The sequence below is a fragment of the Nanorana parkeri genome, unplaced genomic scaffold, assembly GCF_000935625.1.
Source record: "Nanorana parkeri isolate BGI_ZX_2015 unplaced genomic scaffold, ASM93562v1 scaffold20, whole genome shotgun sequence".
Taxonomy (NCBI): domain Eukaryota; kingdom Metazoa; phylum Chordata; class Amphibia; order Anura; family Dicroglossidae; genus Nanorana; species Nanorana parkeri.
Genome location: NW_017306288.1, coordinates 4,040,759 through 4,056,356, shown reverse-complemented (window position 1 = coordinate 4,056,356; position 15,598 = coordinate 4,040,759). Strand labels below are relative to the sequence as shown.

General features: G+C 41.0%; 1 protein-coding gene across 1 annotated transcript in view; it reads right to left on the bottom strand.

The window, feature by feature from the left end:
• Window positions 1-5,429: 5,429 nt before the first annotated feature.
• The window catches only part of HEATR4 (HEAT repeat containing 4), an 18,752-nt gene continuing 8,583 nt past the window's right edge, over window positions 5,430-15,598 (bottom strand). The window contains exons 7-14 of the mRNA XM_018562198.1: window positions 15,103-15,263; window positions 12,329-12,433; window positions 11,062-11,180; window positions 10,232-10,412; window positions 8,591-8,660; window positions 7,338-7,524; window positions 6,038-6,116; window positions 5,430-5,615 (exon numbers count right to left, since the gene is read on the bottom strand). Of these exons, the coding sequence (XP_018417700.1) occupies window positions 5,430-5,615; window positions 6,038-6,116; window positions 7,338-7,524; window positions 8,591-8,660; window positions 10,232-10,412; window positions 11,062-11,180; window positions 12,329-12,433; window positions 15,103-15,263 (1,088 nt within the window). The remainder of the gene's footprint in view (window positions 5,616-6,037; window positions 6,117-7,337; window positions 7,525-8,590; window positions 8,661-10,231; window positions 10,413-11,061; window positions 11,181-12,328; window positions 12,434-15,102; window positions 15,264-15,598) is intronic.

Below are 15,598 nucleotides of genomic sequence, written 5' to 3'. Positions count from 1 at the left end.
CACCTCTTGCCAGTAAACACTTGGGGCCAGGACAACCTCCACATTCTTAGTTACAGGTTGAATTTGCACTTTGCAGGGAAAGTTTCCCCTTAGTTTAGTAAATTCCACTTTACAAAGAATACCCAATCACATGCAAAAAAATTAAAAAAGATGAAAACTGTATTTTTTTTTCTTGCATTTGATTGGATGATGGAAGTTAGCAGAGCTTCATCTCATTTACTAAGCTAAAGGGAAAAAGCCCTTGCAAAGTGAACAGCCTATTTGTCTACAGAAAATCAGCCCCAATACTTCCTATTCATTTGTATAAGCCAAGTGGACCAGTATTTTTGGCATCATCAGTTTAATAATTACTGCCCATGTAGCAGTAAATCTCAAAGGGTACAATGCAAATCACTGAGAAACATATTCAGTCCAATAGAATGATAAATAAAAATGCATATTGGATATCCTTTACTTATATAACCACTTTTGGATAATTTAACTCCTCTGCTGCAATGCCTGCTTGTGCTGAGAACTACTGAACAATTATGCCTACTTCTACAGCTATCTGCAGGAGGTGGCTGTTGTAAAGTGACCCTGTCACCACAAGGTCCAAAAGTGCTTTAATCGTTCATAAAATGGTCATACAAGAGCCAACACGTTTTGGAGGCAGACATACAGCCTCCCCCCTTCATCAGGGCTTAATGATATTTAATAAATGTTTGAATGGACTCAGGGAAGCAGATGCCGGAAATCCTAATCTTACTGCTTGTAAGAGGATCAGATGGGGAAGAATTTTGCCAATAAAACAGCAACAACATGTTTTGAAGTAACAAACGCAAACATCACCAGCACTCCAACACAAAGATTCACATCAGTGCAAATCCATTTTATTGATAGATGTCAAAAGACAAGCGCTTCTGGGCCACGCAGGGTCCTCTTCATCAGGCTCAATAATGACTATACTATTGTCATTATTGAGCCTAATGAAGGGGACCCTGCGTGGCCCCGAAAGCGCTCATCTTTTGACCTCTATCAAAAAAATGGATTTGCACTGATGTGAATCTTCGTATTGGAGTGCTGGTGATGTTTGCGTTTGTTACTGGATTTTGAGCAGCGCCATCCGCAGTCATTACAACCACCCGTTATCTTTGGACTATCCAGTAATGAGTGCGGCAAAGCACATGGATTAATTATTGTACATGTTTTGAGTACCCTTTGATGTACCCATTGAAGGGGATCCCTGTTATTTATTTATTTCAGGTATTTAAATAGCGCCGACAATTTACGCAGCACTTTACATAGTTGCACATTCACATCAGTCCCTCCTCAAGGAGCTTACAATCTAAGGTCCCTATCTCACATGCATACATAGAGGACCAACTTAGATAGGAGCCAATTAACCTACCAGCATGTCTTTGGAGTGTGGGAGGAAACGGAGTACTCGGAGGAAACCCACGCAAGCACAGGGAGAGCATGCAAAATCCTCGCAGACAGTGTCCTGGCCGGGATTCGAAGCGTGATGCTTATAGATTTCTGCGCCCTTTTTGCAACAATCCACATTGCAGAATGGAGATCCCTAAAACTCAACTGCAGACAGGAAGCTAAAGGAGTTAAACCTGTAGTAAGTGTCCTCCTGTGACCCAAAATAGAACTATAGCCAAAAAAGGTTTGGCCATAGTTCTCTTTTAATGTCAGAGCAAGAATCTCGCACCTTTGTTTATGTGCAGCTTTGGGATGAGGAACGCCCTGGCCTGCAGCTATGGGAGTGGGTGGTGCATGGCACTTTTTTGGACTGGATTTTGTTCAAACCTGAGCTCATCCCTAATGTGGAATCTATTTAGCTGATTTCAGTTGAGGGTTACATGGGGCTTTATCTCCCTGATGATTTCTGAAGACACGAAGGCTACATATGTCTGTTTCATTGTCACAGTGCTGATGTGTCTGTCACTCCTCTTCAGGGGTTCAGAGAGCAGTAGATTCATTCTGTCCTCAGCTTGGACCAAAGCATTCTTGTGTCATATCTGTCCTGCTGCAGCACTGGATGCTTCAGATACAATCGGTTGTGAACTCACACTTGGATGAGATACTGATCTTGAATCATTTTCCATTAGTGCCTAAAAATAAGGTTATTTTTTAGAAACAAGACAGAACACTGTCCAATAATAACATTCAGCTGAAAAGAAAACAAAAAGCAGTTCTAATTTATAAAAAAAATAATACAATTATCTTATCGTAAATGCAAAATAGCCTGTAGATTCTATTTACATATTAAGTGATATTAAAGTCAAAAAAGTTTTTTAGCTATTCTAAATGCTGATTAAATCACTTACAATGGGTGCTGCTTGTTGATGTACAAAGGTTTTAATGTCCTGCAGAATCAGCTGGTCCCCTGAGCACTGATCCTGATATCCTGTTGTAGGGTGGCTCCTTTCCCTTGGAGGGTCATATGGAGCCACCCTATGTGTGTGCTAGTAAGCTGTGTGTGTGCGTCTCCACAAACACACAGGCACAGCAAGGGAAATCACTGCCCTCTTTCCTTCTCCAAGCTAGTAGATGAACAGCTCCTGAAAAATGCTCTGCCTTGTGATCTTGTACTGGGCAGGAAGTAAAGGTAAGCTGAGCAGAGAGAGTTGGAGCTGTTTGGAAACATGATGACTTTAGACCAAAATGGAAAGAAATACTTTGCTTGGCAAAGATTGTTTGATCTAAATTCATTATGGAAAAAAAGTTTAATAGTATTTTAGTTATAAACAATTGCAGGTAACATGCAATCAATGAGCAGCTGCTAATGCTGTCCAGATGTTTAAAGTAAAGGTGGCCATACACTCTACAACCATCGCAAGACCTTAGTCTTGCGATGGTTGTAGAGTGTATGGCCACCATTAGACAGCCCATTAAGTAAGTGAATTACATTTTGCTAAAGCACAGTGTGTCATAAACAATTGTGATTTTTTTAAATAAGAAAAACTATTTTTTTATCTTTTTTTCCATTCTTGTTGACAGTTCGCGACTTCTGATCTATTGCAGCCTCTTTGCAACTGCTTCCTGTCTACATGCATGCACTCCAGTGGAGCCAGCTTACTGATGGTGACAACTATGGAAAATGTTTGTGGAATAAGCATTGGCAAGGCTGCTTGAACTCTCCATCAGGATTGTGTGTAACAGCGTGACAAGGCAGGACAGGAATTGGGAGACGGAGACAGAGAGTTATCACCTATAAGAGTTATAATAGGAAGCGTCTGAACAAGAGCCTCCATGGTAGGTTTTATAGATATTATTTCAATGAAAGCTTGAGATAGTCAAAGACTGAACATCATTTAGAAATTAGCATGTGAAGGCTTGTATTCAATTTTAGTGCTTCAGTTTCGATCTATTTCAGTCGCAGTTTTAGATATTTTCAGATGTTCAGAGTTAACAGGTTTTTCACAGAGTTCCTGAGCGGGGCCACATCCTGTTATTATAATATACTGCAATGTGCAACCTCCCTCTCCTCTTCTGGTATGCGTAAGGGTGCCCATACACCTTCCAATCATCGGCCAAAAATGTTAATTCGATGATCGCACCCTCATCTGATTTTCGTACGACGGCCCCATCCTGCCCCGATTATCGCAAGGTTGGATCAGCGGTAATTAGAAGAAAGCACCTGGACGAATTGCGGTAATGGACCGCACGTATTTTCATCTGCGCATGTGCAGTGTAGATTGGACGAATTTTGACATACGGAAACGCCACCAACCTTGCGAAAATTGTACGATCGACTGAAGTTTTCTAACCTGCTGGTTAGTCAAAAGTCGATCGATTGTACAGTATTTGCGGTTGTACACTGCCCATCAACCGTACAAATATCGGACAAAAACACGATCGCATACGGCCGATATTCGTAAGGTGTATGGGCACCTTTAGTCAAAGCTGCACCAGGCTCAAAGTAGGGAAGGCCCTGGTCTTCATTTAATGAAACAGACTCGGTCACTTTGCTCTTTTTAAAAAAAATATTTGTCTGTTCTGCTGCTTATTGGTTATTGGCACGCTGGTTATTGCTCCCTTGAAGAATTAATGTTTGCTGCATCCCACACTTCTCTGAGTTTCGGAAGCCTGGGCTCCCACTGTGCCCTGTGCTTCCATTTGCCAACCCTTAGGTGTCACAGTAGTGTTGTAGGAGCTGGTGGAGGGAACCACAGAGTGCAGAGGGGGATCAGGCACCCAGCACCCCTGGAAGTGGGTAGGATGCTGAGGTTTCTTCAGCAAGCTTAGCTTTTCAAGGGTGCAAGCTTAGCTTTTCAGTGGTATGAAGGGGCCCCTTCATACCACTGCACCTTAACATGCGGTATGCTGTTCTTTGTGATTTGGCTGCCAGAGTACCACAATGCACCTAAAACCAGACACATACCATTTTTTTTTGTAATGCATTATATCACAATGCAAAGACCGGTGCTATCTGTACATGGTGGTGCACACATATGTTTGGGTACATTTGGCAAGGTGTGTTGCTCAAAAGCGTGGTAAAACATGTGTTAGGTGTAAATCTGACCCTAATTCTGTTCTTTACAGGCAGGGTTTTTTTCTTAAAGTGACAGAACCCCTTTAAAATGTAAACTGCAATGCAACAATAATCAGATACGGATGTTACCTGACATGGTATGTCAATACGCTTGACATACCATGTGTTAACACAAGGCACCAGAACATTGTTAACAGAAGATTAGCAGTATTATTCACAAAAGGGTGAAGAGTTTGAAGAAGGCAGGAGAAGTGAACAATCTAGGACAACATAACTGGACTGGAAAGTGAGCTGAATTGGAGAATTTTTCCAGTCCAGTTATGTTGTCCTAGATTGTTCACTTCTCCTGCCTTCTTCAAACTCTTCACCCTTTTGTGAATAATACTGCTAATCTTCTGTTAACAATGTTCTGGTGCCTTGTGTTAACACATGGTATGTCAAGCGTTAATGTGTTAAGGCAGACCATTTATTTGGGTTGCCAACACACAAAAATGGCTGAAAAAACTTGCACCATTTATACAATACGAGGCATTGCACAGCAGGGATCTTACATTTTTGGAAAACTGCAAGGACAAAAAGAAGAACAAGAGGTCCCCTTGCAGTGCAAGGAAGCATTCTGTATCCCCTCTAGCTATCCCCCCTGTGGCCTAATCTTGATGCATCAGTTGCAACTGTCAGGCCTGTAAGGGACACCTTTAGTACGCTGAGAAATTCTAAGCGAGAGTAGGCTAGGAGCTTTCCCTTAATTGAAAGGGCAGGGATGCAGGAAATGGTGGCTCATCTGGGTTACTACATGGAATGTTATGAAGGAGAACAAAATATCTTTTTAAAGTGGAGAAACTCTGTATACATGCTTTACACATGGTCTAAGGTTCAGCAATATCTATGAATCTGGATTCTGTTTTTGGGAATATCAGAAACCCAGTGTATTCAGATCAGATCAGGTGTTTCAGAAGACAGTACCTGAAAAAGCCTTGTCAACAAGATTGCAGAAAAACAAAGGTTCCTGTATTCTGTTTCTCCAGTTGGGAGTCTTCCGTAACAGCAGCTCCATTTTTTGATGTCCTGCCTCCAAATCCTCATTCAGCTTCAGAATCTTTGGAAATAACACTTCTTTCTGACACATCTTAGACATCTGTGAGAACAAAGAACAAATAACCAATTGTTAATGGTGAACTCTAATGGACCTGGTGCTATACCATGCAGATTATACCTTTTGAATGTTGATTTACGTTGCTATCAGAGATAGGATCAGTTTAGTAGAAACACACAAAGACATGAGATTGTGAGAAGATAAAACACTGAAGTTACGGTCTGGTTGATTGGACAATTACTCCTTTATCCCTGTTCTGGTGGCAGCTCAAAGTTTTGAATTCTATCATCACTTCCAGTGAGCCATTAAGGTCCAAAACACCTAAAAGTCTGTCCAGTGGGAGGTGGGGGGTCAGGGGACTTGCTAAATAGTAAAGCCAGGATCAGTATGACAAAAAAAGTCGGTAATGGCAGCTTCTATATGACTAGCCTCATACATTCAGTTTAACTTTCCTCCTCACTTACTTGCTGCTTGATCATTGAGAGCATCTCTTGGTTCTCAGACTGCTTCATGTTTAAAGCATCCAGAGTCTTTCTCAGCTCCCTAAATAATCAGAGAGATTATTATTTAAATAAAAAGATAAAAGTAGAAACACAAAGAGACAATAATAAATGAAGGAGTCTGCATAACTTTGCCATTAGTAGGAAAGACGTGTGCTTATGACAACTCGCGCTTCCTTGTCCCTGCTCTGACCACCAGCACTGTAGGCTAGTATCTGCATTGCTTTTATGACTACCAAACATGGCACATATTAGTAATTAATTGGCAAATAAACTGTAACAGTTGGAAAATTGATCTTAATGGGTGATATGTACTTACTGACAAATAGAAACATTCACATCGCTCAACAAAACACATAGGGGCTCATTTATAAAAGATCAGCCCGGCAAAACGCACACAGTATATGAAATTCCTATACTTGTCAGCTCCATCTAGGGGCACTAGTGCCCGGCAAATGGCATCCGCCCAAACATTCATAAATGAACCCGTCACAGTCTGACAGTATGTAACTAAGTGAATTCTTACAAATCTTTTTACCCCAGTTATTTTAATAGAAGAGAAAAAAAACAATGATATGTGTAAAGTGCAGTTACCCAAAGCATCCCCCCAATCAGCTTTTAGGTTAGTGAAGGTATGTCAATGAAATAGTCTGATTAGAATGGGTTCCTGCACTTGACACAATGTGATTTGGCATTAAATAAAGGCCAAAGTGCACTAAATATCAAGGCCAGATTTCTGTTTCACCAACCTAGACCATGGTCTAGTGTGCCAAGGCTGCTGGTGTTGGGATGTATCCACTCATGCATCATGTTGCTGTTACTAACAGATCCCGGTGTATAATAGACATCTACCCAACTTGCCAGTGCTATTGGCTAGTTCCTTTTGACTTTCTGCATTCATGTTGATGGAATAGTGTATTACTTACAGTTCACCCACTCTTGGTCTGTACCCCTAAAATAGAACTGCTAGTGCAAAGGGGTGATAGCTTACTTTACTCTTCTAGTTGCTGGATTTAGGTGTACTGATGCAGAGTGGGCAAACTGTCCCTTTGAGCCTCTGATTCCAGACTCAGCATGCTATGAATGAATATGATATCTGATAGTCCAATGATTAGGGTAGGTTGTGGGTATCTCATAGACAGTTAGGCAGGGGGAGAGGGGGGGGGGGGTGAGTAGGGCAAGGGAATTCTGTCCCTGCTGAATGCTATAAAACACAAGCCCAACAAAACCATTGTGAAAGTGATGGACTTTAAAACACACTCACCTATTGGCCAGCCCATGGGATTCCAACGTCAGCCTATCTTGTAGAGCATACTGAACTTCAGAGTCACATAGCTGCAACTTAGCAATGCAATTATAGACCTCCATTCTGACCTCTGGCTCCTCCAGCTTCATGGCCCAAAGGAGAAGGCCTTTCACCTGAGCTGTAATATGTCCGATTTGTCCTAGAGCTAAAATTTGAATCAAAGATCAATACAAGGGACCAATCCACTCATGCAATCGTTTTACTGATATGGAATGGAATACATAATACATGCACATATATTCACTAAGCATGACCAGAAAGCACATACAATTTTGTTATATATAAATTTCCGCAGAGATTTAAAAGTGCAAATTAAGGTAGTTATCTACATAATAAAAAAAAATCAGTAACTGTATTTTATATGGAGCCAGTGTAAGAACCTGAATGTCTCTTGATGCCAGCCTCCCTGTAACCAGCACTTACAATGGGAGAGCAAAGGCCAATATTAGGAAGGAGCCAATCAGATTCTGCTGCAGTGCACAAGTGATTGCCCCATATAAACCATGATATACCTATGAAAAGGAAAGCGAGCAGAGGGATCACCTCATCAGTGTGCTGCAGCTCCTCTTTTTTTGACCAAGGTGTACTAAGGGCTAGTGAGCTGGCTATCTGATAAGTTTGCTTGTGTCACAAAACCGCATAATACATTTTTTTTTTAAATACAGCTATTCATTACATTGCATTGCCCATTCTCACAGTTACCTATCCATCTTCTTGTACATTTTCACTCTATGGCTTGCTGGGAAATGCTTTCACAGCAGAATCCCTATTAATTTAATCTCTATTAATGTCAAGCCAATGAGACTAATGGTGGATGGCCTTTCCAATGGGGATTCTATGCAGGTATGGCCTGTCTGCACAGAAATGATCTACAAGGAACAGGGTCAGGTAAGTGCAGGATTTGGGGTAGAATAGGGTTTTGAAAGGATATGTGCAGTAAAAATAAAGTTATGCTTTAAAGCAATGGGCCGCCATTGCTAATGTCCCTCTGAAAATTGATAGCATGTATACTTTCTGAGTCACTGTGCCAGAATTAGTATGCATAGCAGGTAAGCCAGAAGCCTTTATCTGTATACTTATTCTGGGTTAAAGACTCAAATGTCTGAAGCCAGAGCATTAGTGTGACAGCCAGACAACTAGCATTCCCAAGAATGAGAACTCAGCAATGGCTGCTTGTTTATGTTAGATTGGTAGACTAACCAGTTACTAACTTCTGATTGCCTGTGCCTGGATTTTCCACACCGGATCATTCTGAAGGATGTGGTAGAGGTGTTTCATGACCTAAAAGGAGAATATAATATGTTCAAAACAAATTACAATGCTGAATTTTCTATTAAGTCAGACTAATCATTACATAGTTAAAGTTACTAATTGAAGATGATTGATTGATTGATCTGAATAAACACTGACACAAACCTACCAACAAACATGCAAAATAATAGGTTTATTTTTTTATTTAAAGACTGGGTATTTGTAAAAAAATCTACATTCTATTATTATTATGATGATGCTTATTATTATTATTACTACTTCTATATTTGCAATTATAATGTTTCTTAAGAGACAAAAATAGAAAGTGTCGTGCCTAAATCATAACGTTTCTAAGGCATTTTACCTAATAATATTAATATTTGATTCAAAAAGTAATCTGTTCTCAAGTATGGCTTGTACAGCATACACTCCAGATATTTTAGTAGCAAAAACTTAATATTAATGTGTGCTTTGTCCACAAAGGGTAAAGGAACAGGTTAACTTTAAAGGAGACCTTCACAGACACATACCTTTTGCTACCCCACCACCCCACTCAGCTGCTAGAAAGCCCTAGAGTCATAGATTCAACAGGGCTACTTTTGTTTTTAGTTTTGGATAGAGTAAGGGAAGGTTATAACCCCTGTCAGCTTTTTTGGTCCCTGACAGCTTTTTCTGTTTTCCACTTCCATCCTGTCCAATGGCAACAAGAAGAGAGAGGAATCCCTCTAAAGAGAGGGAAATCATTGGTGGTCAGCAGGGTCACCAGCACCAGTGTCATCGGAAGATTTCTCCTCTGTTCGTGTTCTGGTGACCGACCAAAATTTGTGACTTTCTTTCACTTTCAGTGATAATGGTCACCAGGACAAATAGAGAGAATGAATCTCACTAATGGGACAAGGACAGCAATAAAAACCATGCATGTGTTTTACTCCCTCCAGGGGCATCCCGAGGCTGGGTGACACCCGGAGCGGAGACCGGGTGACACCCCGCCGTGACGTCATTGCACATGCGCGATCGTCTTATTGACGCCTGCCGGCACCCATCTTGGTGATGGACGGCGGCAGAGAGAGGAGGGGACGTTCACCCGGCGGGATGAGGTATGCCGCCAGGTCACCCTCCTTTCTCCTAACACTGTCGGGCTCTCGGTCCGTGACAGAGTGCCAGACTTTTCATAGGGGGTGACATCAAAATGACTGTCAGTCATTTTGGTGTCACCCCTTTAATGGTGGCACCCGTTTGCGGGCCACAACCCCCGCACCCCCTTGTGACGCCACTGACTCCCTCTCCACATTACCCGGAAGACTAGAAAAACGAATGACTTTAGTTGCACTTTAAAGTCCATTCACAGTGTGACAGAATCAACAGGTAATAAAACTGCTACAGGTGAGAAAGCATTGATATAATTTTTTATTTTGCTTGTAGTTCTACTTTACGCTGATAAGAGGCCAAATCCTTCATGGGTATACCTGCACATTTATGATCATTTAAAGAAAAAAAAGTCAATTTCTTGCATAAACCGAGTTGTTACTGGTTCTCTTTTAATAAACTGATTTGTCTTTATTTCCCAGCGGCTGTTTTATGACCTTGTGACAGATTCTTACCATCTCATCTTTAATGTGAAGTACACCTGCAGTGCGACAGGCCTGTCTACGAACTGCAGCAAAGTCATTAGTAAAACATTGCAGGAATCCCGAAAACAGCTGGGCTGTCATAATCTGTAGCTGACCAATAAGAGACAGAGCTTCTACCTTTGATTTCCAGCTGTCACCTTCTAAGTGTTTCCTGAAAATAATAAAGTACAAATAATATAGATTTAAAAAAAATAATAATAAAGTGTAACATTGAGAAAAAAAACAATTTCCCAGTTAAACAATATTCTTTGCACGGATCTTAGCATTGTGTATTTTTAACTGCTTCTGTTCTGTAGGTATTGGCAAAGACCAGGGGTAGGCAACTTTGACACTCCAGTCGTTGTGGAACTACAGGTCACAAAAGGTATTGCAAGACTGGGATGGGATTTGTAGTTTCACCACAGCTGCAGTGCCAAGGCCCCCGATATAGACCATACTGGAGCAACTGCTACAAGTGAAAGTAAATGTTAGGGCCTCCCTTCTATAATCACATGTTCAGGCCCAGTGTTGTAATTAGAAACATCCATAACAAGCATCTCAAGATAAAGCACTAAGAACAGTAGCGGAGGTGCCCATTATTCTACCTCAAGTTTTCTGCAGATTTCCCGAAGGCAGTGAACTACTGAGGATTTTTCAAAGCCCTTCCTACAATCATTGTTGCTCTGAATCTAAATGGCTCAATAAATCATAACAATGTCATGTCAGGTTAAATAACATTTTTTAGCACCATTACACTGGCACACATCACATACCCTTTGTAGCAACAATGCTTACATGGCTCTAAACAGTGCCATTCCTACCTTATCTGGTCATGCACCTTCTTTCCCTGACCAAGACTCCCCAGAACCTTGGCAGCTGCCCAACGGACAGCAGGACTCCAGTCATTCCACATCAGATGGTTCAGTTTATTCTTTAAGTCCTACAGACACAACAAACATAATAAACCAATCCCAACACAACCATATAAAAACAAAACAAAATGCTAATACCAAAGCATTGGTGTGTGTGTGTATATATATATATCCTTTGTCCAGAAAAATACAAATACCAACCAACCAGATAATACATCTCATAACTCTGGAGTCAACATCCCCATTGCTATGTTTTGTGGTGATCCAGCCGAGTGGAGGTTGGCCCAAAACTGCACTTAGGTTATAAATAACCTAGGTTTCTTCATTGCTCAAGTCTTCTGGACAACCACAGGAGCTGCCATGCTGGATAACGAGGGAGGGCATTATAGCTGAAAATAATCTTGTTGTGCACTGTGTAAATCAAAGAGTTTATTGCACTCCTAAATGGTTCAGCTGTACAGTAAACATAAATGTACTTACTAAACTGGTTAAACAAGTCAAGAAGCCAAAATCTACAAATAAATAAGCAAGTTCGGGATCTTCTTGCCACTAGGTGGTAAAAATGATCAGTAGTAGAGGAATTGTAAAGTGAGTTGAGAGCAAAGTAATAAGGAATTAAAGAAGAAGAAGAAAAATATGGTAGAGAAAAGGGGAGTCAACCACTGCAAGTGATATAAAGCCAAGGCTAAGCACGAGTTTCCCAATTTTGGCTGTTTGTCTATGGTCAGATAAGTGACTTTATTCTCATTGGATAAGCTGTTAAACTACAACCCTACAGAGCTCAGTGAAATATTTGATTGTCTAGGGTAACGTGTTGAAAGGTTACCTATGCTTTTAACTAATTTAAGCCTGACCGCTGCCACTCGCCTCCCCATGCACCATTGTACATACTTCAGATCAGCGGATTACCTAATACAGTTGTTTTGATCTGTATCAGCCAACTAGGTGTTCTTTTGTATGTCTCTAAATTAGATAGAAAGTATAACAGAGGCTTTGATTTATTTTTGTGGGCAGCACAGTCATTTATTCTTTCACATGCTCTTTTATGACTGAGGCCCAGTATAATTTCTTTAAATCTTCAATTGCTGCTGATTTGTATGCGTTAGTATGTAATATGCTTTCAGGAACGTGCCAGCAGCAGAATAAAACATTTGCATATTCCCTCCCCCAGATTTAGCTGTAGGAAATGTTTAATGCTTCTATTAGGAATGCTTACCTTGCGTATGTCCCCATGAAGATGGGAGAGGGTTCTGCATGCAACAATTCGATCCTTCCAGTTACTTCTGTTAAGTGCTTCTCCCAACAAAGAATGAACCAGAGTCTATCAGATAGGGTATAATAAAGCAGGACTGTTATTAAGTAATAAAAAAACTCATCTTCCACAAGTACAGTGCTGAGAGCACACCTGAACCATGTAACTAAAAACCTACAGTTGAGATTTCCCAAATTCTCTTTTATCCCTAGTTGACATAGTGACCAAAATAATTATGTGACTATTGCTCCAAATTATTGAGTTCAGATGTAGCATTACCTGTGGCCTCCAGCGGAGGATACAGGTAATGCTACATTGTAGATGTTTTAGATAACTGTGCTCTTCCACCCTGTGGCAACAGCTTGGTGAGGGCCCTTTTGTGTTCCAGCATGACTGTGCCCCCATGTATAGAGCCTAGTCCATAAAGACATTGTTTAATGAGTTTGGTGTGAAGGAAATCAAGTGGCATGCACACAGCCCTGAACTCAACCCTACCGAACATCTTTGGGATCATCTAAGCAGACTGTGAGCAACAGGTTCTTATCCAACATCAGTATCTGACCTCACAAAACAAATGGCTGGATGGGCAAGAATTACCACAGACATACTGCAAAATCTTGTGGAATGCCTTCACAGAAGAGTGGGGGCTGTTGCATCTGCAAAGGAGGTTGCGGGGGTGTCAGCACCATATTAATGCCCATGGTTTTGATTAGCGATACATTAAAATCCTGGCTGCCAAAACATTTCGCTCGAAAATGGTACATTGGATCCCTGGTTTCTCTCCTTCTCACTGGGTGCTGCTCTATGTCCCCTCTGACACAGAGCAGCGCCCAGCAAAGTGGAGAGAAACTTTCAGGAGGCCGAGTGGGGCAGAGAGGAGAGTGCTGTCAGCGGCGGTGTCACATGATGCTCTCCTCCCGCCCCTCCCCTCTCGGCCTTCTGTGACAAGGAAATCAGGATGGAGAGTGGTGTGGGGAGGAGACAGGATGCCAAGCCGGCGGTGCAGGGGAGGAGTCAGCTGTCAGCAGTGTCACGGGAGACCAAGCTCTCCTCCCCACACCACCCACTCAGCCTCCTGTGACAGTTGAAGGAGTCAGGATGGAGAGCGGGTTACAAGCACTCAATGATCAGAACTGATCGCTGAGCGCTTGAAAATAATTGAGGATATGCTCTATGTCATTTCCTATCCATTCACGATTGTCGGCAAAGTAACTCATACTATTTCCACAGTTTATGAATGAACAGGAACACTCAGTATAGAGGCTACCTGTTCAATTTATCACAGGTGCTGCTGAAAAAAAATAATTTTCGGTTTTGGTTTCTGCCTGACAATTTTTTTTTAGTTTTCGTTTCCGGTCTGAAAATTCTATTTCGGTGCACCTCTGGCTTTGGTATGAATGTCAAACCAGCTCATATAAGTAGCTGTGATGTCAACTCAGCACTGGCAGTGGAAATAATTACAAAGAGATTACTGAATTTGTTTCTGCCTGTTTTGACTACGTTTTGACTACGTTTTTTATATAGTAGGGAAACTTTAGAGCTCCTGTCATATATTTATTGCTGTCCCTTTTTGGGAGATTTATCTTCCAAATAAAATAATGGAAAATCTCTCTAACAGCTACACAGACAAAAACATGAAACACATTTTTGGAATAGTGAGGAAAGATTAGAATTTATGATAATGTTTTTATGTTGTCCATGGTTTCCTGTCCCGTGAGGTAAGATTTCCCCTCACTTCCTGCCTAGTTGATGGGTATCAAACAGAACAAGAGGAAAACAGAAATCTTCTTCGCAGGAATTTCCTTGTCTAAATTTTGTTTAAAAAAAAAAAAAAATCTAATTTGTTTCTTCTTGGGGCGGGGGGACCTTTCATGGATTCTTGCATCAGGGCCCTGAGGTCACTAGTTATGCCACTGGTTGTAACCCTTTTTCACTCTATATAAAGCTAAAAAAGTTTGTCTGGCATTGGGTTTTAAAGTGAACCTGTGCCCAGACTGTGCACATTGACAAGTATTGACATATTCTTAAGAAGCAGGAAAATCACTTTAAAAATGTGCCCTCATTCACCTCCAAAGCTATAGACATTGTGAAGAAATTAATTGTCAAGTGTCACAACAGAAATATAGAAATCTGAGCTATTTTTATGGAGAGCAGAACCTTGCCACCCTCCCATACCTTTAATATAAACACACAGGAGGTGTTTCTAAGCCGTTAAAAACCAACTGGAAGATAACTTGGGATCTGTGAGAATGAATTACTTCACACTACATGCAGATAGAAAGGTCAGGGATGGCTTGTTTAAAAGCTATTTTACTGCTTATTAATATGTAAATATTTTAATGTCCATAAACTGGGCAAAAGTGCACTTTATGTTTTGGGTAACCAAGCCTGTATTGTACAGCATTAAAAAAACACTTTTAACAAAAGCCTATGGAGAATTGTTCTAATCAGAGTTTGTGGAGCTTGTCATAATGGGCAGTTCTGGTATCATATCAAACTACATATTTGGTCATCCTGCGTGGGTACCTGCATGAGGTGTGAGGACGCCTGTACACGGTACCCTGACAATACTACATGACTACACTACTATACAGCTATCTTTGGAAAGAATCTGTGAAGACATGTATTGAAATAGAATCTTTTTTTCATTGGATTTCCATTGGTAATTGCCTGCCTTGCCTTGTGTTAGTGCTGGTCGTTGCACTGGTAGCATGGGAATGCAATCAGCTCCTACTTACTGTTTTCTGACTAAGCAAGCTCAGCAGATACAAAGCCTGGTCTTCTGTTTCCTCATCCAGTTGCTCAAATAACTGGGTAAGTATCCTTTGTATTACAAGGTAAGTGTGATTGCCTTCCAGAGCCAGACACTGAGCTGCAGCCCAGCTGTCTGCATCATTGCCTGAAAAAAAATAATAATTTCAAAGTACAGCTAAACCTACCCCTTACCCTGTTAACTTCTAGAACACACACAGTTTCTTATATAGATATTTCAGATTACAGATAATTTAATTATATTAGATGTGCAGTGGGGAAGTGGGAGTCCCACGTGTAAAGATCTAGTGATTGCTATGGGGATTAGCAGTAAATGGGACTCAGTACATTTTGATTACATAAAAACCTGTGTAGGCAACAAAAGTATTTGAGAAATAATTCACAGAATGAATGTCAAAGGCTAAGTCCACCTTTGTGACCATGATTCATGTTACACCCATATTTAGGGGAATATGAAAAATG